Source organism: Trachurus japonicus, chromosome 3 (assembly GCF_045865225.1).
Source record: "Trachurus japonicus isolate A0001 chromosome 3, Traja_1.0".
Taxonomy (NCBI): domain Eukaryota; kingdom Metazoa; phylum Chordata; class Actinopteri; order Carangiformes; family Carangidae; genus Trachurus; species Trachurus japonicus.
Window position 1 is genome coordinate 32,323,360 of NC_140909.1, and position 26,228 is coordinate 32,349,587.

The following is a 26,228-nucleotide window of genomic DNA, read 5'->3' on the forward strand; positions in this document are numbered from 1 at the left end:
TGACTGGTCCCGCCTTCAAAATAATACCGCTGGCGTTTGTCAAAGGGTTATAGCCATAATATACATGGTTATAGCCTGTACAACAAAAAACGTCAAAACAACATTTTTATGGTTGGCCCATTTGTACTTTATTTAAGCATTTTTGATATATTTTATTCTCCACTAGAGTTAACAGGAAAATATTTTGTGCTTTTATGCAACTTTATTCAAGAACTTACTTTGCATTATCAAATAGCCTAATGACACAAAATAAACACAACACGTAAAAAAAAAAACATGTATATCAAGAAAAGGTGGGATTTAGGCTTATTGGTCCAATAGATGGAATTTGCAAACTTTCCAAAAATAGAATCATTGAAATGAAGTCTACATAGAAATGGTGCACATATTAAGCATCAATGATCCTTTTTTTTTTTTTTTTACCTTTTGAATAATCTCACAACTGAAGTTTAATCTTGTGGATTTATGCTGGTGACATGGCACTAAACTACCTGTATTGCGTAGTAATAGTATCTCCATCTTGACCAGGTAGCCTATAACACAGAGCACATTGATCTCAGCATCATAGTCAGTCTGCAGCATGGTCTGCAGTTAGACAGAAGTCATTGCCAGCCCTCCTAGTAGGCCTAGCCTACCTACTGAGTGTAGTGTACAAGGTAGAACTAGACATGGGATTATTACTTTATTTTCTGATCTAGTTTTTTTGTACTTTTAATAAAATTCTGTGAAATTAATCCTATAGGAATACAAATAAATCATCCTCTCTTTACATTAGCACCTAAAACGTTTGCATATACATTTATTTACTTAGGCTATATATGGACAAAATATACCTTATTGTAAATCGACACTGTTCGTTCTTTAAAGAGTTGCTTAAAAAGCTGTACACAATTTATTTGGGCTCTTCTCATAATTTCCAACAGTTTGTACATTGTTGCAGTTTATTTTGAAAGCGGCGGGCGGAAGTCGTTTCCAGGGCTCCGTGTGGTTTGACCGCGTCTTTTAGACCTGAGCACCGTCTGCTGGGGAGGGAGACAGAGGAAAAGTTAGTCAAGATGGCAAATCCCTCAGACCGGGAGTGAAGGGGCACCGCTCCCCAAAAAAAAGCTGAGCCTGTTGCCCGTCCTGAGACAAACCCAACGATGCAGACTGCGCCCGGAGGTAAGAGCCGCCCGGCCCGGCTCGGCCCGGCCCGGCACGGCACTTTTAACCGTCTCTTCGACAATTCAGACATTCAAAGTGAAGTTTCTGGAGCTTTCTGGAGCGTTGTTTTGTTCTCTCTACTTGAATATTTATCCAAGAAAAAATTACTAAGGCAACGTTGCTGCCTCTCGGAAGCAGCGTTGATAACAAAATCACACAGTTTTAGCGCTAAGGCAACGTTTTATTTTTCATTTGAGCCGTTATTGGAAGTTTGTAACCGTTAATCTCGGTCAGTTGTAACTTTGCTAACTACGGTAAAGTCGCAGTTGTTATATGAGAAGAGCTACATATAGCCTACACTTAACTTAATGCTAAAAAATATTTTTTTCTTTCTTTCCTTTTTTACAAACTGCTCTCTCTCTGTCTCCCACCTCTCTCTCTCTCACACACACACGCACGCACACACACATTCACACACACGCACGCGCGCGCACACACACACACACACACACACACACACACACACACACACACACACACACACACACACACACACACACACACACACACACACACACACACACACACATATACACTGGCCAGCGGTCCTTCCCTGTGTGCTGATGAAGCACAGTGACAGTTTTAGACAGCGGCTCACGCTCAGCTCTCAGACCTGCAGTCTGCTCCTATAGCTCACTCTTACTCGGCGTTTCTTCGTCTTTATAAACTCAGCCACTCCAGCCTTAACTCGGGTTTTAAAATACAGCTTTATGAGTGTAACCTGTCATTAAAATAACGGAGGGAAGTCGCTGCTAGCGTCTCTACAGCAGCAGCAGCAGCAGCGGCAGCAGCAGCACACAGCCGGTGCCAGCGAGCCGCCGTCGGTGACCCGGCTGCTTCCTCTCTTTGGAAAATTCCGGGATGCAGCGCCAGTAGTACCGACAGCTGTATTTTTAGGAATGGGTGGATACCAAAAACGAAAATTATTTATTTTTGTCTCGGCGGTGAATGCCACAAGCCTATGCGCATAGGCGACGGCGAGGAGGCAACCTATAAATGCATGTATGAGTTATTGGAGGCTGGTTTCTTCAAAGCGGCTCTATGCAGCAGCAGCACAAAGTCTGCAGGGCTGAAGCAACAGGGACACTGTGCCGTCGCATTTCTTGTGAGGCTGCCTTTCTTTTTTTCTTGTGCACTGTAAAAGTCGTTGCATATGTATGAAACAATGGGAGCTGTGCATTAAGAGCCACATAGAGTATTGTCTTTTCAAATATGTGATTTCTCCCCTCCTCCCTAACATCTAACATCCTCCTGCAGGCGTAAGAGGGATTCCCTGAAGAAAAATGCCAGTGAGGCTGAAGCTGATGTGACACAGCGTGTGCTGGAAGAAAGCTGACTCATCAAATATCAATCCCTCTGGGAGCGACTAAGCAGCCGAGAGCAGCTCATATCTCCTAATGCCTAGCTAGAAGAGCAACTCACAACCCCCCCACCCCCTCCACCAACGGAGATTATCAGACGGTGCAGAAACCTCCCCCACCACCACCCCCTCCAGCAGGAATATATCCAACACTGGCGGTAGGCGAAACAATTTCTGCCCTCTGAAGGCCTTTTGGAGACGGTGTCCTGTTGTCCCAGCTAATAATGACAAAGCTGAGAAAGGCAGCCCAGCACTTTAGCTGAACTTCACTGACTGACTGACTGACTGATCCCACAGAAACATCAGCAACTAGTTGATAAGATCTTCAGTTTTTTCACTGTGAAGTTCGGGGGAGTTTCCTGCTGCACCTCTCAGCCCAGCCTGGTACCACCACCACCACCACAGTCAGCCCGACTTTACCCCACCTTGCAGACCATGATGTTTCGTGATCAGGTGGGCGTGCTAGCCAGCTGGTTCAAGGGGTGGAACGAGTGCGAGCAGACGGTGGCTCTGCTGTCCCTGCTGAAGAGAGTGAGCCGGACCCAGGCCCGCTTCCTGCAGCTGTGTCTGGAGCACTCCCTCGCTGAGTGCACCGAACTGCAGGTCCTGGAGGGAGAGGCCAACAACCCAGGTAAGACAAAGTCACCTGACATCATCCATTAAGACATGATGGAAAGGTATTTCAGGTTTTTCAGTCATTACTCTCAGATTTTATTGTTCTTTCTATGAGGACAGTCATTTATAAAGTAAATGATGATGACTAGAGACCCATCATGGTATAGTATGGTATCCCTAAGATTACACTTAACACCTTTCCCACTGCTGGGGAATGGGACTTTTTTCCATTTTGTCCACTGTTTAAAACTTTTTATTCTAGTTTCTTTATATATTTTGAGTTTTCAGGGCCAAGTTTTCTGACCTTGGAGCAAACAAACAGGAAAACACCTAAGTACAGGCTCCATGCAAGAATTACATTAGAGAAGACATTCCCTGTCCAAGACATCCCCATAGCAAACAGCTGAGTCACTGATGGTATGAAACTGTAAGTCAGTAAATGATTGTGGAAGAAGTTTGGGGTTGTGAGTACTGTGAGCTCAGCTGGCACCGTGGCTGGCTGGAGCGTCAGTCAGTCACTCAGTGTGCCAGCCTATAGAGCTGTAGCGCTCCCTGGGTTGGTATCGCGCCAAGGCACCCAAGGGGGGCTCTGGCTGGGGTTTGTTGCATCAGACTGCAGCGTGGCCATGGAAACAAAAACCCTGGCAACTGAATGGGCTCATGAAAAATAGAATGAAGTGTTTTGCTGCTGCTGCTGCTGCTGCGATGGAGAGTGGCGCGTCTGTGTGTACCTAAGGCAACATCTGCATGCAGGAACACATCTGTTGGGCTACCAGTGGCAGCAGACATTACTGGGGTGACATAGTAGCCCTGCCCTACAGAGACACTCTCACATAGTAAGTTTCCACCAGGGTTTACAATGGGCAGTAACTGCAGTTAATAGAGGCTGGTCTTTGTTAGTGTTTAATATGAAGCTGGAGACATCAAAGCTCACTACATGAAGTGTCCTTCGTGGACTCCTCCCAAAGTTAGGCTGGTCCATACTGTCAGATCAAAACAGATTGACGACATGGAGAGGTCTCCCTCTTTTTTGTACTTTTCATGTTACGGTCTATCATGTGAGAGTGAGTGAGTCAAAGAGACACTGTTTTGTCATGACATTTGAGTCACAACCACATTTGACCCATATTAATCTCCTTTTTCTCCCAACAAGATTGTTATTTATGGTCTAGGTGGGAATGAGACATGAAGTAAATTGACTGTGAGTGGATGTTTGATATATTAATTAACATAATAACTTAAAGCTGGCATTGCTATTTAGACAAATGGTAAGACCTGAGATCCACATAATTTTATATTTAATGAGTCTTTGCCTTGATTATAACAATACTTTTGCTTTAATTGAAAAATCATTGAGGAAAATTACAGCTTTCCTCTTTGTGCTGTTTTGACAGTATCTTTCCACGAGCACTGTGCTGAGTACAACACAGCGGCACCACAACATCGGTGTAATGCTGCAATTGCAGTTCTGAATGACAGATGCTTCAGGAGAGGGTATTCTTTATAAATGCACCTATCAGAGTTTCATTGAGGGCCGGAGGCAGCCTCGTAGTTCCCTGTGCAACCCTGATTGTGGCTTTCTCAAAGTGACATCTATTGCAGACAGTTCAATGAGATAGCACCACATTAGCAAACATTAAGGCTTAAAAAATACTAGTGTTTCATTGTTGTTGCTGTGCACTCGGCACATTCTCTGAGATAACTCACAGTCAAATGATTGAATGATGAATGGAATTGAGTTTTTACTGGCAATAATGCTCTTTCCTATGAACTGTGTTTTCTGAGTTCAAACATGCAGTTCTTTTTCTCTGTTTTCCAGGTGAGAAACCAAAAAAAAATTCACAGTCATGTCTTTGTGCCAATGAACAGACTGATGACAGCTTGAACTCAGTGTGTCATCAGGTAGGGAATTTACACAGTGGGGTAGTCTTACGTCGATAATCACAGGTTATACTTGCAATTGCATGACTTTTAGAATGAAAAAGAATAGGTCACAACTACATACTCTGATGTAATAAATAAAACACATTGTAGTGGTGAAAGTGTATCTTGGCCCTGTACCTCAATCTGAGATTTTTATGAGCTGCCTGCTCCCCTATGAACCTCCAGGCTGAAATTTAGGTCATGCCTTCAGTTTTCTCCCACCTGTGCCAGCTTATGGTCTCTTCCCATCCGCTGACTCAGCTAAATAAAGTGAAATCAGTGGGCCTGTTAAAGCACTGTAGAGGTTGGGGCAACGTGCAACTGAAAAGAGAGATATTGAGAAAGTTGTCTGGTAATGTGATCCCTCTGGCATGTTGTAGTGGCTTGTTTGAGTGCTAATGTGCTAGGTTAAATTGATGTATTGTTGTAATGTTTGGTGTTTCACTAGGCCAATGCTGGTCTTGTATCAATTATGTTATATTGGCCAGTTTGTAATTATGTCTTATAGCAATGTATGGAGCATGTTACCCTGTTATATGCGGGAAGCTGACATCCACACTAGGGGTGTAAGACAATATCGATAAACTGAAATATCACAATATTTCGTTTTGCAATACTGCATCAATATTCCAAAGCATTGTATCGATTTTTTTTATCAACAATTTACACTCAGGCATTCATAGTGGTGGTTCATTTTTGTGCTGCATTTAAAATGGATCGCTTTTTGGCAGCAGCCATTCACTCATTGACTCCTCCCCTCCAACGGAACAATAAGATCTTGTGAGAGAAGAGGTCCGTGGCTCATCGCATGCTCAAGTGTAAGCAAAACAATCGCAATATATCATTATATACTGTATCGTACCGTTGCCCCCATACAGTGATACACATCGTATCGCTATATTCTTGCCAATACACACCCCTAATCCACACTTTTGGGGATCTCTAAGAATACAAATGAACAACTGGGTATTTAAAATACCCAAATACACAGCTCTATGGTACTCCAGACGATATTTCCAAAAAACATAGTTTCTAAAATGTATTGCTCTTGCCATACTCACCAAGGAAATGGGAAGGCTGTACCAAACACTGTACCATTTGTTCTTTTTAATATTCAAGGTAAAAAGGTATTTCTCACAATGACAGCATTCAAGAAGTACATTTTACTACAATAGAAGTCTAACTCGCCCCCCACACAACAACAATGGTGGAAAGAGCTGTTACACTGCAAAAAGATTATGCACCGTGTGAAGGGAATGGAGGACTTGTTTTGGGATTTGAGATTCTGCCAAACAAAATATTCCTGCATTTGATGTCCAGTCAGAGGTGAAATTTATTGTGATATAAACCTTGTCAGGTGGAGCCAATTAACAGTGAATTAGTGCTGTAAATGTATTATTGTATTGTTTTATTGAAAACAATAAACCTGTACATTGGGAATTAAAATAAATGATCAATTTAAAAGCATAGAATCCACTTTTCCTAACCCAACTAAAAAGCCGTAGGACAACAGATTAGGAATTAAATCACAAATAGTTCACAAGACCATGAACCCCTCATGGACAATTTATACTGTAGTTTACAAACAGATAGGCTACGCAACGAGCACTGGTGCAGAAATGAGACTTTCTGGCTGTTAAAGGGTTAACATGCAGCTGGAAGTCTTGGGCTGAGTGGAAAAGCGCAACTATTTGGAAAGCGGTGTACAAATGAATGGAATCCTCAGTGACCTACTTCTTTGAGTGGCTGAGAGGCTGCCTTGTTTTGGGACCCCGCGAGTGATGCGGCTTTACTTGCGACTGGAGATGCAGCCGTAGTCAGAGGGGTCTGAAAGACAGGCAGAGTTGCATCACACAGGATTTGTTTTAATTTGTTGTTTTCCCATTGACTCCCATGAGTAATCAGCCCCATCAAAATCACTTTACATTTGGCTATATCTGATGGACCGTAATAAAAGTTTAAAGCCAGGTTTTCTTCTGTTATGTTTGACGGCAGTAATATGGAGCCTGCAGCGTTTTAGTTGTGGTTATTAAGGAATGTAACTTCCTGCCGCCACCCCCCCCTTAAGGAGAACAAAACTTCTTTTGAGACAATCCCAAGAGGGACAATATCGTATCAAGTGGAGAGGACATGAATAGGGAGCAGAGCACCGTCTGAAGAACGACACACACACACAGAGGGGTGTAGGGTTAGTGTAAGGGGTGGGGTTAGGAGTGGACAGTAGGCCTGGTGTTCTGAATGACTAACTTCATTTTTGTGTGGTGTACTGCTGACCTGGCCTGCACGGCTGTTTGAGGAAGGAGGCAGGCAGTGATTTGATACGTACAGGCAGCTGTGTTGTACAACTAAAGGGGACAGAGGTAGAGCTCTGTGTCTGAGATGAGTGGCAGCAGTCAATGTCACTGTGTTTAACTGGAAGGTTCATTCATTTTGGTGTGGCTATCGCAATATCCCTTTGCTATGGTTGTCTTTGTACTACCTAGACTTTAGTTAATGGATTAAAATAGATTGGAGTGCCCCCACTGCCATCCCAAGAAAGATCTACAAGACACCCTCAGGACAACTAATGTAGATGTTGTCATGGAGTTCAATGTGTGTTGCTTGAAGAGTTGCGAGTGCAGCCAGCGTCCAACACAAGGTTCAAACTATTTTTAAAAACACATTGGCAACAGCAACCACTGCTCTGTAGGCCTACTGCGGCTGCTGTTACTCTAACTCTAAACTCCTTACTCAAGTCTGATTGGACAAGTTGCGACATCAATCATACAGAGATAGACGTAAAAAATCAGCCCAGTGTGATGTAGAGCTGCCGTCTCAAGGATTTTTATTTCTATGTTGTCTGTACATTCTTGAGAAATCATCCCGCAACACCCTCAATCAAACAAGGTGGGGAATGAAAACATTCGCAGCAATACCTGTAGCTAGGATTGGTTGATCAGATCACCGTGTCTGTAGGATGGGCATGAAGCAGACTATAGCAAATAGTGTTATCTGGCTGAGGGGAAAAAAACTGATTCTTCTGTGTAAAAGCAAAGAGCAGTAATGGCTCTATAGATGATACTATGATCTCTCTGCTTTGGCAGATAGTCAACACGTTCTAATACTTCATGATCTAATATCGTCATACAGCCCACCCCAAGTTCGAATAATGCCATGATGTAAATTCTGAAAGGCTTAACCAATCACAAGTTTAGTGGGTAATAATTCATCAAATGATTATGAAATGTGATTTCCGCCCTGTCCGTTTGGCAGTGTGGTCTGAAATTTCTATTTGGTGGAGGCTGTTTTTTCCTCATTGGAAATGAATCGCTAATGCATGCAAATATAAAAACATCCTTATTTACACACATAAAATCCAGGTCTTAAGAAATGCCAGGATTATGTAAAGGGGTGTGGGGGGTGGAGACTTGAACTAGAAAAACTGCAGACAGTAGGTTTTTGTCTGATACTGTAGAGAGAGAGTGAGAGAGGGAGAGAAAGCATACTTGCGCATTTGTCTGTGTGTGAGTGACTGACATGAAGGGAAAGTCTGCGTTGTATAATGGCTAGTATTACTCAGTGAATTCCTGTTGCACTCTCTGCCTAAACTAGGCCTGATGAAAACCTGGGCTGGAAATCAGCATTCCTGGCTGAGGCGGTAAACGGTTCCGGTGTTGGGGATACTGTCTAGGAATGTGGGCACGTCGGAGCACACTTGAGTCAGGCGCTCAGAGAGAGTTGAATGGGGGCTTTTCCAGTGAGGGGGGGTGGGGGGGAAGACACAGTGGAAAAGGAAAACTGATTCCACCTTCAGTGGAGCTAAGGTCTCCTGAGTACACCGCGGTATGGAAGAGGGGAGGGTGAGAGGAGGAGGAGGAGGGAGGAGTGGGGTGAGGAAGGGAAAAGATGAAGACTCAGAGAATACTGGTACCATTTACAGCTGTATTTCATTCAACCCTTTCTTTAGCTTGTCTTAATATTTACTTTTCAACTTGATTTGAAATTATCTGCTGTCCTTGTCAACACCAAATGAAAAGAAAGTAATGTTTGTACAATTTCTCTTGCAGGAGACTTCCATTTCTTCCTGTGAGGGGTCAGAGTGTAACATAATCAGCTCTGACTTAACAACACCATGAAATCATACAAACAAAAATCTTTCACCAAACCAATGAAGGCCTCATGATTTATCTGTTTTCTCTGAAAGCAGGTCCTGGTTCTGTATTAGTATCCATACTGACTCAGTTTGGAAGAGTAGAGCAAGGTGGAGTTACAACGTTCACCTACAAAAACACAGCAACCACCCCCCTAACTTGAACCTGATGTTATTGGCCTGTTCTGCCAAGGGATTGTCTATAAATATTGGCCCTCATAGAGATAAAAGTTAAAAGTGGAAGTCATGTGATCTGATTTTTCACACACTCATACACAAGCTCCATCCTTTCTGCCTTTCTAAACGTCTCATTGGCTATTCTGTCAAACAGTGAGAGAGACAGAGAGAAAACTCTTCTCTCTGGATTAGGCGCCAAACTATTTCATCGCACCCACGCATGAGCAAACAGTTTATTTCTGGAAGTTGACGGCGTGTTCTGTGAACTCGTACTGAACCTCAGGAATGGGGACAGACAACCTGCCAAAACGACCAGAGGGGAAAACGAAATAAAGCTTGTCTTTTCCCCTCGGCTTCTACTGCAAATACTTTTTTTTTTTGCCAGCTCTTGCTTCCAAGTGTGTGTGTGCACGCATTTGTATGTGTTTTTGTTTGTTTTACACGTGTGTGAAAATAAGAGGATGGACCAAAATTGGGGCTTAGGAGGACGAGCTGCCAAAAGGCCTCCATGCTGATGGAAGCTACTCGAAGCCTCAGACATGTCAGGCTCTTGATATTATCTCTGAGAGACGACGTGTCACTGATAGCTGGATTATGCAATCAAGCGCTTCACAAATCCTGGAGGTTTAGTTTCTCAGTGAACCCTTCTGTGCTTCTTCATAACTTTGATCCCAGCTTTGCCTTCCCGAGCAAGTTGGATTACTGTGTCATGTGTGTATCTGTGTATGTTTACATCGAGTCTCAAAGTAAATGGCACACATTCACCAATTATGATTGAGCACACGGTGTGTTTCCGTCACTGGATTACTGAAAAGTCTTAACTATTACAATGATTCAAAAAATGAATATTTTTATTGCATGCTGTGACCTTTGAGTATTAAGGAGTGTTGTATGTTTTTGCATACAGACATAATTCTTGCCATTATACTCAAACATTTGCAAAAAGGTGCTAAAAAGAAAGCAATTTGTCAGTATTGCTCTTAGAGCTACACATGATAAAACATTATAGTTATTACAGGTTTGACCACTCAGAGCGCAGTATGGAGACATACAGTATCTGCAGCAATAAACAGTCTGGGCAGTTCTGACTCTTCAATGAGGTGGATTGCCCCCCCCCCCAATCCATCCATCAGTCAATTTTCTCAATACTAAGATAATATTAGCAAGGCTAATAGTGCCATAAATACCGTACAATGTAATGAAACTATTGGCTTTTGAATTTGTTTTGAAACACAAGACTAATGGATGAGACAACGGTGTAGACCTTTGCTAAAATGGGCCTACGTTACTTATGATGAAGTGCTAGTTACCGTAGCCAAATTATGTTGCTTGAGAAGGGGGCCATGCCTAGTCATTACCAAGCCAATGACAGTAACTGTTAGAATAAGAAGCAGGAGGAAATGCCTTGTGGCTATTTTTCTTTTAGTTGTAGTGGTTGTCATCATCATCGCAGCAATTAATGGTACTATGTTGGTAGCTGTTTATCCCAACTGGGATCTTGTTTTGTAAGTTGTTGTGCTGTCTGATTAGCCAAAGAGTAGCTGCTATAAGCAAGAAACAATTTATTTGTATTTGCTCCATGTTTTAGGTTGTCTGAATGCATATCAAGGAAAGTATAAATACAATGTACTGTTGGAAACATTGCTAAGTCACAACTAGTTGATTTGTGTGTGTGTGTGTGTGTGTGTGTGTGTCACAGAGAGAGAGAGCATGTAATAGAGAATGAGAGAGGGTGAGAACAGGTGAGGGATACCAGCCTGTCTCACAGATGACCAGTCAGTCTCGCCCCGACCAGACCAGACATACAGGCGTATAATGTTTCCTCATATAGCCCCCACAGACCCAGCCCAGCCCTTTCCTCAACCCCACCCCGCTCTCAGGCAGCTGGCTGTGCTATACAGTACACCTCTGTGTAAGAAGGCTGTTTAAGCTTGGGAGCCATCCAGTCCCAACTGCAGACAAGCAGATCTTAGCAGACAAGGCAGCCCACAAAATAACCAAAGTTTGACTTGGAACTAGGAAGATGCTGGCCTGCAGACTGTACACTGTCAGCCCATAATTTATCTAATAATAAGAAGCTGTACTTGGCGATCAACAGAGCAAAAGTGTACACCTGCAGTTAACAACTTGGGTAAATGAAGAAAATATCGAGCCAACGGTGTGTCTGATGCAAGGAGTTAACAGCAGCCCTGCTGTAGATGTAGTGTAGTTAAGATTACTTGATAATTGAGTGATGGATCAACTGATAGTAACACTTGACATGATTAGGCCATCTCCTGCTGTTATTATTCCCCACAGTAATGATGTTTACATTACTTAAATCATTTTCAGATATAGAGCAGCAACAGTGGGCCGGTGTGTAATTATCAGATTATTTCATTCATTCTGATGGGGAGGGGGATAGCTGTTCTGTGTGTCATTGAAGATGAGCCTTCTTGCATTGTCTTGACTATCGGTTATCTCTACTGGTGTCAAAAACTGTAGATGAAAACAAAAGCCAGTCACAGTTTTCATCTTGTGGAGGCATAGTTTAAATATCTGTATAAACTTATGATGAACTTTCAGTTCTGTATTTTACTGTTAGAGACCATGATATTTCTGGATGAATGAAAACCTAATTGCATAAATTTGACAGTGATGGGGAAAATACACTATAAGACAATGGTTTCCAACCTTGTTTGGCTCGTGACCCCATTTTGACATTACATTTCTGGCGACCTCATGATCATGTGACTGTGGCCATCAATCAAGATGAGCCAGCTCAGATATTGTTGCATTTTATTTGAACTTGATTTATATTTGAGAAAGTGAAAATATAGTTAAGATTGTGTGTGATGTTTTTAACCATAACAATAATTGGTTAAAAGAAATGTTATCAGTAATTTTTTTTCATCAATTACTAGACATTTCAGGCGACCCCATTTGAAATCCAGGTGACCCCACATGGGGTCCCGACCCCAAGGTTGAAAAACACTGCTATAAGACATTGGAGTTTAGTGACAGACAACCAGAATTAGGGTAGAAGTTTCTTAAGCTGCCAATGATTCTCACTTTCACTATTTTAAATAGCAAATGACTTCAGTGGTGAATAGTGAAGTTTAGTTCTGTTACTGTGATACAGGTCAAAATGTGAACAAATGTATGTCAGGTTTAAGTCCTGTCAGCAAGTTGGTGTATGTGCCAGATGTTTTCATGTGAGGGAAGAGCATCCACTGTAACGCTGCTGTCCATCTGAGTTGACTGAGTCTCTCTGGAGTTGATGGCCTCATTTTTTTTGCAAAGTACTGTATTTACAGAGTAAGCATAAGAGCTCAGTGTTTTTTAAGTCTTTGAATACCATAACACGTCTTCTTCCTACCATAATGTTGGAAAAGGCTGAAGTCGTCTTAACATGAGAGGGTTTGCTGTGAGGAAGAAAAGTATTCTTGGCAGGTTTTTAGTTCGCTGGTCCACAGCAGCTGAGCCAAAACCTTAATGTTGGGCTGTGCTCCAGTCTCAGCTGTGTCTCTGACTGTCCCTTCTGTCCTCACATGAATGGATGGTGACAGTTGAGACACAGCAAGGCGCCGCCGACCACTCTCGTTTACTTCTGATTGGTTGACACGGCGCTGGCCATGACCGACCGAGTGACATCAGCACGACCAGTCCAGCAAGAGAGCCCTATGGCAACGGTTGCTGGGACTGCCACACAACAGGAGACTTGGCGTCCCTGGTGGGTGGAAATGACCTCATCCAAACCAGACTCCTCTAGGAAGCTGTGTTCGCTGTCTGCAGCTGGACTCACCTAGGTGCTTCACAGCCTGACCTGGGGTCAGTGTAAATCACACTGTAAAGCCAACTAGACCATCACCAGTAATGATTTCAGTTGGATATCTCAGTATTTTCCATCATTACTATGCATTTTTTGGAGGAAGGAAGTTTAAAATGATGTTGGCTAGATTGCTGTGGAAAGTTAACAAACCGGTGTGTAGTAAGTAAGTAAGTAAATAGATTTGTTGATTATTATTTTTTTTAGGTATATTTTGGGGCTTTTTTGCCTTTTATTGGATAGTACAGTTGAGGGCGACAGGAAATGGGGAGGCAGAGAGAGGGGGAATGACATGTAGCGGCAAAGGGCTGCCCGATGCGGGATTCAAACAAAGCGACGAGTACTGAAACTGTGGTCTTTCCCAAATGAATAGGAGACATTCAGATTCTTGTTTGACTTGACGATTGGGAAGAGTTACATGATTTCTTTCTTCTTCCTTTTTTAAAATTTTATTTTATTTTTTCACATCTTTTTTGCATCTTCAGGAAAGCAGTGAGAGAGAGCGAATGTCATGCAGTAAGGATCGTTTTGGTCGGCAGTTGAACTGGTGATTACCGCTTCCCATGCCAATATGGGATCGGATGTGCTCTAACCACTCAACCACCAAGCACTGCAAGAGTTAACACGATTTCTGTTGTGAACCACATCATTTAGTTCACCAACTTTGAAATCCTGCTTGAAGTGATAAATTAAATTACTGTAGAGTAATGTACAACCAGCTATGGCCACCTCTCTCCAATGATTGACTGTAGTTGAAGTCGTGTGGATTTGGGCTCTTGTGCTGTCATGTTTTTCTTTTTTTTTCTTTTTTTTTAAGTATATTTTTTGGCCTTTTTGCCTTTATTGGATAGCCCATAGTAGAGATAGACAGGAAAGTGGGAGGTAGAGAGAGGGGGAATGACATGCAGGAAATGTCTGCCCGACGCGGGATTCGAACCGGGGACGCCTGCTTTGAGGACTGTAGCCTCTACATGGGGCGGCCGCTTTAACCACTGCGCCACGCACCGCCCCGCTGTCATGTTTTTCTGAATGGGTCTCTGTGTGTGTTTGTGTTGTATGATGAACTCATGTTGTGTTGTAGCTGGATGCTAGAGATAGGTAAGCTAAGGTCACTTGATGAACCCATCTGACACTCGCAGACCCTCTCTCCACATTTCACATGAATTTGCATCACAGGGTTGCGACTGGATCGCCTGACAGGGGTGGGGGGGTGGCGAGGGCGGAGATCGGTCCATATAAGTTTCACTTTTACCACGCACTGCTGTACGCTTCTCTGTGTGTATGTTAACGTCAATAACGGAGAAAGAGCCCTATGCGGAGATGAATGAAATGAATGTATGGGAAACACTGCACTGAGACCATCATTGATCAGAAAACCTAGATCTTGCCTCATGAAATTATCTTATTTTCAGCTAAATAGACGCCTCCACTCCACAACATTTAGTTATTCAGCAGTAGGAATCATTTTTTTTATTGTCATGACAGACAGCAACATGAGACGGATGATGTTGATATCAGGCAGCAGATTAAGATGAGGAAAATGCTGCGTGTTGTTTGTTTGCTTGTGTTAAACGTTGAACTTGAGCTTCAGTAGTAGATGCCTGCATGCTGTGTGCCCTCTACTTTTACCTTCTTTCAAACATCTGTTTGCCTGGGTTGTTGTTGTTTTTGTTTTGTTTTTTGCAGACCACAACACTGTAGCAGTTTAAGGAGACATATCCCTATTAGGAATATGTACTTGAAACAATAACCCAAACTGCACCACCAGCACTTTGTGTGTGTATATGTGTGTGTGTGTGTGTTCTCCTTCTTCCTAGCAGGTATGGAAATAAACCTTTCTTCCATAAAGGAAAATAGTTATCACTATTGTACAAGGAAGGAAGGGGGGTTTGAGCAGAGTGAGAGAGACAGAGAAACAGAGAGACGCAGAGAGCGGCCGATGGGCCCCTGACTGCCATTTCCTTAAATAGAGTTGTGGGCTTCTATGGTCCAGCCCTGGCAGAGCGGAGGCTCACATTCCCAGCATAGCTGCGACTGCCACATTGAGAGCCTCCTTCACACCGGGGCAATGCGTACGTACACTTCCACAGGTAGACTGCAAGTCGTTTCCCTGCTTTCAGCCCCCCACCCTGCTTCCTCCAGACCTTCAACCACCGGTTACTACTGCAGCAGGGGAGAAAAGAGGATGTTGATGAAAGACTCGAGAGGAAGTGGGAAGGGAGGGGGGTTGGAGTAAAGGATAGCGAAGAATTGTTCTCCATTCATACAGCAGCCATTCCCCTCTGCTAGGAAACCTCCCCCACTGCTGGGAAAGAGATGAGACAATAAAAAAAAATCACACACAAATTAGGGGCATGCTGAATAGGACGTAACAAGTAGTCCTGCAGGACATGTGCAGATGTGGTTTTACTTGACAAAATTAAAGCCAAATGGAAGTTAAGAATGTTTGACTTTAAACACAATACAAGTAAATACAAGTTCATCTTTTATAGCAGATAGGAATTTAAACTCCTTTCTCTCTGTTAGACATAAGGAAAGGAGTATAGGAAGGAAATATAGCTTGATACCCGTCCTTGTGATGACAGCCATCCATTTCAGTGATGTCAAGCTGAAATTATGAGGTGTGCATGGTTTTTATATGGACCTTGAAAACCTTTGGAAAGTTGTGGATTTGACAAAATGGCATAGAAGTTCAGCTGATGATTTGGGTTGAGTTGTATGATTTTCTAAAAGAATAGAAGTAAATGTTGTTAGGAGCACTGTCCTCCTGTGAAGCAGGATGCTTGCACAGTAGCTGGGATGATTCTTTTCCGTTTCCTCTGGAGAAACACACACACACACCGACAAACATGTCCAACTCATCGTCCAACAGGTGCTTCCCACTTTGTAAGCGTATGCACACACGTGCACACACACAGACTGTTTAAAACATTACACTGTCTAAATAAATAAGCACTTAGGAGGAAAAGACCTACTTTGCGCCTACTATACACCAACACCCCTGCACACACACCGACACAAACACACACACAATGAGAAAACCAGATGAGAGCCGGGCTTTATATAAATGTTGTATAATTTGACCAGGTGTCTTGGCATTGATGATCAAGACGGCTATGAAAAGGTGTTCCTCTTCCTCTTCTAGTGTGGCTCATAGGAACCTCTCTCTCTCTCTCTCTCTGTCAATTCAATTCAATTCAAATTTGCTCTATTGGCATGGCAGTTGTTCTCTAGAGAAATTGATTCAATGGTTTTCATTCAGAAAAAGTTACTCAACCACATTAAACACATTGCAATTAAGTATAATTTACTTAAGTTTCTAAAATAAGTGTTTTATAGCCTGTGTATTATTTTCTAATGTCTCCTGCTTTCCATTATCAAAAAACAGTGATGTACCAGTAAAAGTTTGGACCCAGGATGAGAGTAGTCACAACAGGGAGGCAGCCCCTCACATGTGGATGAGAACCACGAGTTAAGAAGCCCCCTCAGATTCCAGCGTCATAGTTGAGTCATCGGATGCTGCTGTAAACGTTTACTGTACTGACTCATAGTCACCATCTGTAACCTTCACTGTGATGGAAGTTGATGACGAGCACAGTGGTGCAGCAGGATGAACACGGGAAATTCCTTTAACTGTGAGCTGTTGTGATGTTGTCACATCCCATACAGTATGATGAGCTGAGGCACTGAAATGTGAGTTTTGAATGTTGAATGTAATGCATGTGAGTGTATGTAGCTGCCCAGTAGGTCTTATTCTAAAAGTGACATATTCACCCAACTGATAACCTGTCTAAGTAGTTGTGTCTCTCCTTGCATTGGTTTGCTCTGTTAAGTGTGTGTCATGCACAAAAAATATAAAAAAAACAAAAAATCCAATCCAATCCAACTTTATTTGTTGAGCACTTTAAAACATCCAGGACCAAAGTGCTGTACATGATAATAAATAAAAGTACCAGAAATAAAGACAGAACATCTTACATAAAACATGAAATTACACATATAAAAACAGATCTAAAAAAAAACGTCCACATCTCTTGAAAGCTTGACTGCCGGTTTCCTGTCAATCAGCTCAGCTGTCTGACAAGATGGCTGGCACTGATTTTTTTTTAAACGTCCCTGTTAGGGCTGCACTTACAGATACCTTCATGATCAAAATATTTTGTATAATAACGACACTTTCCTAATTTCTGTCTCATGTTATTGTAGGGAAAGGCATGCTAGGAGATAGATAAACCTCAAACTATACCAGACAGAAGTAAACAGTGCTCCTCCGTCCCTCCCTCCCTCCAGTCAGTTATGTGTCAGTAGGTCAGGCTAAGGCCAAGATCCGGCTGATCGCGCAGCACTGACGCCCCCTCCCCGTTCCCTCTGTTTTCACCCCTGGTTCTTTGGTTCATTTTCTCGTCTCCTGTTGACTACATGTACGATTGTCTCATCTTGTCAGTCGAAACCTGTTGACACCACTGAACTTTCCAGTCCATCTCGCTGTTCCTTGTATCCACCCTCTTCCTGTTCTCCTCTCCTATCCCCCATGTGCAGGGCCCCTAAGCTTGTGTTGGGGCCTGTGGGAGCCTGCCTGCACTTCTTGTTGGGACATGGTGTTTCTCTCTCTCTCTCTCTCTCTCTCTCTCCCTCCCTCTCTCTCTGGGTGCGGTGTTGCAGCATATAGCAATAGCATTATATCAATTACATCATACATTTTGTGTACCACACCTCTTCCACTACACACACTGTGTCCCTCCAGCCCCTCGCTTTCTCTTTCTTCGCTTTTACTCTTTGCTCTCTTGCTCTCACTCTTTTTTCACCCCCTTTTTTTGTTTCTTTTTAGTGTTCATTTTCCACATTCATCTTGCACAACTAACTCCTTCTTTCTTGGTACCTGTAACTGTTTTGCTTTCTTTGGTTTTGTCTTTGTTGACCTTTTGGGCTCCATTGTTTTCTTTTTCTTCCTTATTCACATCTCCTCTTTTATTTTTGGTCTGTTTTTCACCCTCCTATTTTCACCTTCTTATTACCTCAGCCAAGTGTTGATACTGACAAATCTATTTATGGTGTAACTCAATTGCACAACAAAAATAGAGAGGTTCCAGCTAACAATAGTTTTTGTGATCATTGGTTAACTATTGCAATTATTTTCTTGTTATCTGTCTAATTATTGTCTTGATCATCATTTGTCAAAAAATTGTTCTTATGATTTCCTAGAAGACAGACAGATTAGTCTTCAGATGTCTTGTTTTCTTTGTCTACTATCATCTCGTAGACAATGAAAAGCTGAAAATCCTCACTTTGCAAAGTTGGAACCAGTACCGGTATATATTTTTTGCTAGAAAATGAATAAATTATCTGAATAAAATATTAGCTTGTTTACTGTATAAGATATTTAGCTTTACAGCCAGTTCACACTCCACAGATATCTACTCATCAACAGTTTAGAAAAAATCACAATTGATAACATTTCAGTGATATAACCGTGATTTAATAGGTTTGAAAATCTGCCCTGTTCTTTTTGGAAAACGCACATGAGATTAGATTAATTATATAAAATAAAATATGATAAGATACAAAATGACTTTATTAGCTCATCCACCATTTGCAGAAGAATGAAAAAGCCTGATGGCTGTAGGTACAAAGGATCTTCATGTCTCTCTGTCCTGTAGCGAAGAAATAGGAGCCGTCCACCAGCGTCGTATCAAGGTGTTATGAAGTGGATGCTCCGAGTTGTTCAGAATGACCTCTAACATCTTCAGTGTGCATCTGTCCTCCACCTCCACAGTGAGTCCAACAGGGATAGATGATTAAAAATGCTTCAGGATGTTTAGTCATATGGCATCGCTGCCATATGGGTAGTCACAGTCACTTTGCTGACTACCTCTTTTGGGGGTTTGAGATCTGACAGTGAACCGCACGAACAGCTTTGTTTTATTTGTTGCTGTTTCAGTCTCTTCCGATTCAAAGTTTGTTAAAAGACAAGTTTTGCTCATGGGAAAAATACTTTCCTAAGTGTACTGTAGACACACCACCACTCTTTGATGTGACATATTGCCTGATCAGCACCTCAGCTTAGTGTTTTATTGCTTGTGATATTGTGGCTTGTTATATGTGGTGTGAAAAAGATCTGTTTTAGTTGGTGTTCGATAGAGCCGTCGTACAGACAGGGCTAGGGTTTGGTGTGTGTGTGTGTGTGTGTGTGTGTGTGAGCCTGGCTGTGGATCCGTTAGGAATCACTGCATTTTTCAGCAGCAGGCTCTGTGGTATGCCAGCACATTCCCCACTGCTGAGCTGGAGAATCCAGCTCGGAAAGCAGGAGCGGGAACTTTTCCTTTCTACCCCCTCCCATCTCTCACTCCACCCATCTACTATTCTGGCTTTCATGACTTTGTTCTCCTCAAGTAACCTCCACCACACTATCTCCCCTTTCTCCTTCCAGAGCTTCTTCCAAGTTGTCTAAACTGTTTTCCAAATTCCTCCCTCATACAGTGTGGGCCTTTGTCTGAACCATGAAGTCTTGTTATGTAGTATATACGAGTCTAAACTGTGTGACTGCGTTATCACGTGTCTGATTCAAAAGTCTATTCCAGGATCTCTTCATACAGACATTTTAATTCACCTTTTCATCTCTTTTCTTCCCTCCATGTCTCTCTCCCTCCTTGGCCGGTCCCAAATGAAGCCCCCCCCCCCCTCTGCTCTATTTATCGTTGGTCAGCTCTCTTTTGCTTCCGCTCGGTTTGCTGTCCTTTGCTTGGTAAAGGGAACACACTGTGTCGGACGTGGTGTTGAATCAACAACAGCTACAGCCAGTTGCCGGTAGTGGCACAAAATGAGCCACTCTCATGTTTGTTTTGCTAACAGGAGAAGCACAAGACAGAGGTTTACAGGCCACACAGTCGCACACACACACACACACACACACACACACACACTCGTCAGGATTTTCCATGGTCTAGTTTCAACCCCTAGCTCTAACTCTACTTGGATCAGCCTCAGCTATAGCTTTGTTTACCCTTACAAAAAAAACAGAGTTTTATTTAATGAATATTCTAATATATTCCCACTCACACAGGTCTGTTTATACAACTTCACAGTGGCTGACAGAGAGTTTTTTTTTAAGGTGTGAGCTGGGTTCATACACACCTTTTCTCATCTCCTTGTCTGTCACATACATAAAAAGTTGGTGTGTCATTGTCAGGGCAATTGGGAGTTAATGTGTCCCTTTGGTAACCTCTAATATGGTCTTATCTGTTGTGCTCGCTGCCTTGTTGTGGCTTTGTGTGCTGTTGACCTATCTATATTTAGAACGAGAGGAATCATGTGTCCAACCAACAGTCTCCACAAATGTGTGTGTGTGTGGGTGACTGTGCGTCTCTCTCCACTGGGGTGTGTTTGTGATTGCACATAACCAATGTGTAACAAATGAGCTAAAACAATCACATTGTTTCCACCACTGTCACTTGTGTCTTGTGATCAGAGTCGGATGTGAAGGGGACACGGTGTTTCAGTTAAACCCCAATGAACATCTGTTGGCTCCGCAGTTACAGAGAACTCATATTACTCAGAAATGCAATGTGCTTTATATCAATCACCAATATTTTTTAAGGAGATTGTATTGCTGATCTCTGAGGTTTAATGCCAACACTCAGAAAGCAGAGTCACCGAGCCACTGATACACCTCTGACTTGAATCCTGTCCTAATCTACCACAGTGACAAAGGACACTGTGTTGGTGGTACAGGAGTCATGTGACACAAGACAGCACAGACATCTTCATTTCAAAGCTTGTCTTTATCGTCAGTGATAATCATATTATTATTTAATATTTTAATTTTTGTAGATTTATGTTGTAAAAACTAGCTCTAACTAACTCTGGAAATTTCTAAAATATTCAAGACACATCAATAATTAAAGATAAACCACCATACTTTACAGATCCAAAGAAACAAATCAGTACTATAGGTCCCAACAATAAAATCTAGTCAGTTAACTAGTGTCAAATGGTGCTAAGGATGACCATAATAGTTGAACAAAAAATGTAAACGCAGGCTATTATTTCAGTTTATTCATTTATTTCATGCTTACATGGTTTTGTGTTCTTTGACCCCACACAACTGTATTTGAGTGAAAAGTTCACAGTCCCTCCAAAAGTCAAGAGTTTTGTGTTTTTTTTAAATGTCAGCAGGGCAAAGCTCTGCTTTTCCACCCAGATGACTGATTTTGTTGACCCAGTCACATTACTCTGCAGGGTTTTCCAGGGATGGGACCATGTACAGTAACTTGTTAGTAACTAAGTGTTACAAGAAATTATCCTATTTTGTGCAGAAAGGCATTCATTTTCTTCTCTTAAGTACCCACATTCCCTTGAACTGACTTGCCCACTTGTACCTCAGTTTTACGTCAGTGCTTCCCAGAACGGGGCTGAACGACCGTCAGAGAACAAGAGTGAACTTGTTGCATTCAGTTGTGTCTTGTGCTTGTTGGTGGGTAGTATCCTATTGATAAATATCCCTGAGTAAGATACTTTACATTTTAGGAAAAACTGACTCACATCCCCCACTCAGGACTATAACAACGCCCTGTCATACAGTCAGTCATGATCACACACTTTTCAACAGGGGATTTTCTTTCTCTGAGCAGATCAGTTGTTGTACAGTAACTCAAAACATGAGTGCATCTTTGCACTTTTTCATTTCCAATAATCAGCAATAACCATTTAAATCTGTCCAGTGCATGACTTCCTGAATAGACCAACTTGAATAAACCAGTTAAATAACTTCATCACTGCATAGATTTGATTAGAGCATCTTACCCGGTCTGCTGTCAGGTATAATATAGAAACATCTTTTTTTTTTTAGGGTGAATGTGCAGTGACCTACTGACTTCCCTGTCTGTCTGTCTGTCCGTCTGCTTTCTGTTTCTATTTTGCATTCCTCAATGACGATAAAGTGGCCAGGTTGTGGAAGAAAGGCATACAGTTTGAAGAGCTGCACTGGGAGAGGCAGGGGTGTGCTGAAAGCAGCAGCATTGTGTTGGTGCCAGAGAGGGTGTCAGAGGGCAGTGCCAGGGCAGGATAGCACACAGAGTTCACCAGCAGACATTGTCCACAGTAGGGAAACGCTGTGTCAGCCCCCGAACAAATGACTCTCTCTGTCTGAGGTTTCACTGTTTGTGTATGTCTGACTTTCTTTTTCACTCATTCTACTCAGTGATGCTGATGTGATTCATCAGTTCCCAGCATGCCGCTGTCTCTCTATCTTACATGAATGAACAGATTTAACCTTTGTCTCATTCAATACCTCGCATTCTGCGTTCTGTGTGTTTTTTATTCATTTCTTTGACTGCTTTTCAACAAGTGCAACATTCAATTTCACCTGACATATTTTTTTTTCTCTTTATTGAAAATCTGATATCTGCAGGGTTCACATTTCTATAAGCAGCCCTGCCTCTGCTTCCTCTCTGTTACGCTGGGATGCAGAGGTTGATGAGTTCAATAGAGTAAAGTCCAAGGTGAAGCTCTCAAGTCAGAAACTACAAGAGAAGAAGGTGGAAAATTAGCTGTTAGTGTTGCTGTGTAAGGAGGAATGACAACTCAGTGTTTCCAGTGTTTCTCTCCTCTCTGTCAGTGTCGTACCCCCTCCCCTCATTCCTCCTCCCCTCCTTTTTACTCCAGTTGGATGACATTAGCACTTTCCCCTCAAGGCTCAGGGTGGAAGCGACCACGCTAGGAGTCTGGCTTGTATGGGAAAACCTTCTCTTCCTGTTTGTTTTGAATTTAATTTGGCTTCTTAATATTGTATGAATTAATGAACTTCTGAGCAGCCTTGGTTCGAGTTACTCTCTCTGTCTTGTCGGACAAAATCAGTTCCATATCTGTGATAGGTAGACAGTTTGTTTCTCCTAACAGCTGACCTTTGACCTGTGTTGGCTGCGACTACTCTGACCTCTCTTTAAGCTTTGAGTGATGCAGCCTGTTTGTTCACTCTGAGGGGAACTGCTCCGAGCCAGACTCCTTGACCTTTTGACCTTAGAATCACCAAGGCTGAAGTGGCTACCTCACTTTGAGGTGTTAAGTTTTCAAATCTTTTCCTAGACTTTCTCTCCTCTGGCTTAGTTTAAAAAAAAAAAAAAGAATTTATTCAGGGAGCGAAAGTTTTACTTTCTGGCAAATCGTAACCTACCTGAATGATTGTGATACAAGTCATTTTTCTTCTAGCATGAAGCCTTTACTTTTGCTACACTTCCTTCCTCCTCTCCAAAGGGAATTAGTGCCATATTTCACAAGTACTAGTTTTTCTTTCTCTGCAGACAGCCCGTTAAACTTTAGGTACTTTTCATAATACATGTATTTGAACTGTTGAGTATAGGGATGCAAATTATCGAGTAATTCATTAATCGATAGTTGATAGACCTTATCGATCGATGATCGATTAATTGATAAGCGGCGATTTTCCTGAGAACCTAAATTTAAGGGGAAAATTCCTTATGGACTTTACACTAGTATTTGTTAATTTATTTTAAGAGCACAGCACAATGAAAATGTTTAAGTAGCACGTTATTTGGGACAGAGAGCTCTGAGGTTGAAGTCCTATCATAATGAGATGAGATGAGGTGAGAGAGCTGCGTTTCCATTACAGATTTTCGCAAAATAAAAGCGATATTTCTGAAACTTCGAAAAAGTGCAATTGCCATTTGCGGGTGTTTCCATTGAAAGGTATTTTGCGAATGAGCCGTAATGCGTCTTGCGTTTCTATGGTGACGGCACAGCAATCTCAGCTGCCGACAGCTGTTGCTGTTATTGTTATTAACAAAGACGAAAACAGCGCTTGATTACTGAAAGGCAAAGCCCGTGTGGCGCTGCAGCGGCCACAAATAAGGACGCACTCACACGGGCCAGTTGTTCCGTACCGTGCTGAAGCCCGAATCCCCCCCCCCCCCCCCCCCCCTGTCCCCCGCTGGCCCGCACTCACACCACCTCCAACCCAAGCTGCTCAAGCACGGTTGCCTCCGTTGATATAGAGGGATTATTTGTTTACCAACACAGCGGATGTGCGCTTTAACCTGACTGCAGAAAGAACGGAGCCTTTTAACACCAGCGGTGATGAGGCGCTGACAACAATATTGTGTCCACACACCCGTACTGGTTTATGTGACTTAAGGTGACATGTCGGCGCAGGAGGGAGTGGGAGCGTGGATGCGAGCCAGTCTCCTTCAACCATGCAGGGAAAAGGGGAATGATAGGAAAGGGTTTTCTAATTTATTGAGAAACAATGCCCAGGTCAGCAATGCATGACAATAAACATGTGGTTCATTTGTCCCCTCAAGTTACATAAACCAACACAGCTTGGACACACGCGCTGTTCTCCGCGGCACCGCAACGAGCGCTTTTTTTTTCTTTTCTTTTTTTTTTTTTAAATTAAGCTCCGGTAGCGACCGGCTAAACTACGGTAGGATACTGTAAACCAGCGCGGATCCGGTGTGTTTATCAAAGCTTGTCCGCCGTGCTGAGGCACCGGGTCGGTTTGAGCTGCGTTCAGGCTGCATTAACTCCTCAGGCAGCTCCGTGTCGGCGGCTTTTTGACTCGTTACTCACCGGTCGTCTGTGTGTTAGCGATGGTACAGCCTGAGTCCCGTATAGCTACAACAGGTAACAGTGTTGTCTCTTTTCACCTCCTCTCCCTCTCTCCCTTGTGTGCTGCAGTGCGCAGCGCTGCACACGTTTACACAGAGATCTGCTACATTATGTCGGCTTTGCTTGTTTACATTTCACAGTAAAACTCCCATTGAAAAGGAACGATTAATTGCAAGTAATTTAATTTAATCGATTAAATTCTTATCGACAATTAATCGATAGTCGATTAATTGTTTGCATCCCTAGTTGAGTATTTTCTGGATTAATTAGACCTGGTTAATGAACTGTTGCTGTCCCACCATTGTGGCATTCTACAGAGTGACCATCTGTTCAAAGTGAAGGTTTAGGCAAATGAGATCCTGACTGAATAATTATGTTCAGTAATCATTATTACTGGTTAAGATGACAAAGTATTTCAAAGTTGATCTCTGTGGATGCACATGAATGATTTCCCAAAGTCATAATTGTCGGTTAACATAGTTCATCTAAACATCTTTAATTCATCTTTAATTTAAGACAATGTTATGTTAATACAGATCTCTGTTGATATCTCAGTCTGCAGCCTTGAACAGGAGTTCATTGAGCACACTCGGCTTTTACATATCTTCTTCTGGCTTTGAATATGTGGAACTACTTGTTGGGAGGAAGTGACAAGTGAAGTGATAAAAGGACTTTCTACCTGCCATGTACTTTCAAATCCAGCTGAACAATAAGACCATACAGAGAGCATCTACTGTGCTAATAACCACTTTGTAAAATGAACAATATACGGATTGTCCCTGATATGATGTGACACTTGGGCAGCCTCATCTGTCAAGTCACAGTCGACCTCAGCAGCAAATATTTTTGGAAAATAGCAGACTGCTGTCCAGTCTGACCTGTTTTCAGACATTAGAAAAGATGCACTGGTTTGCTATTTAATACATTTATTGTTTTGTCTATAAGATATCAGAAAATATTCAGGTAGCCTGTTATATTCAACCACCAATCCAAAACCGAAAAATGTAAGACATAGAACTTCAGCTGATGGTTTCATATCAGTATAAAGTTTTTTAAATAACTATTTTTACAAGTGTGTTTATTCTTAAAATGTGTATAAGGAATGAATACTTTTACTGATCAATTAATACAGACTGTAATGCCAACTTTTTTTTGCTTAAGACATTTTAGTTGCCGTCAGTAATTGAGTCTGAGACCAAAAGGACAAAAATTCAGTGTAATGGTGACGTATGGAAGTTGGCAGTACACCACTGCTTCTGTAAACTTTCTCTGAGTATTTATGACGGTCTCCGTGTTACATCTTAATGTTTTCCAGTCATTTGGAAATAAATGAGTTTTAATCATGGAACAATTCCTGTTCTCGGATGGACCGAGACTTGCCTCATTCAGAGGAA

General features: G+C 42.3%; 1 protein-coding gene across 2 annotated transcripts in view; it reads left to right on the top strand.

The window, feature by feature from the left end:
* Positions 1-958: 958 nt before the first annotated feature.
* samd4a (sterile alpha motif domain containing 4A) overlaps positions 959-26,228 on the top strand; it is a 47,139-nt gene continuing 21,869 nt past the window's right edge. Inside the window, exons 1-2 of one of the 2 annotated variants that reach the window (XM_085770648.1) lie at positions 959-1,161; positions 2,461-3,194. In XM_085770648.1, the coding sequence (XP_085626774.1) occupies positions 2,999-3,194 (196 nt within the window). In that variant the 5' untranslated portion in view covers positions 959-1,161; positions 2,461-2,998. The remainder of the gene's footprint in view (positions 1,162-2,460; positions 3,195-26,228) is intronic. The other variant, XM_085770641.1, reaches the window with a different exon arrangement.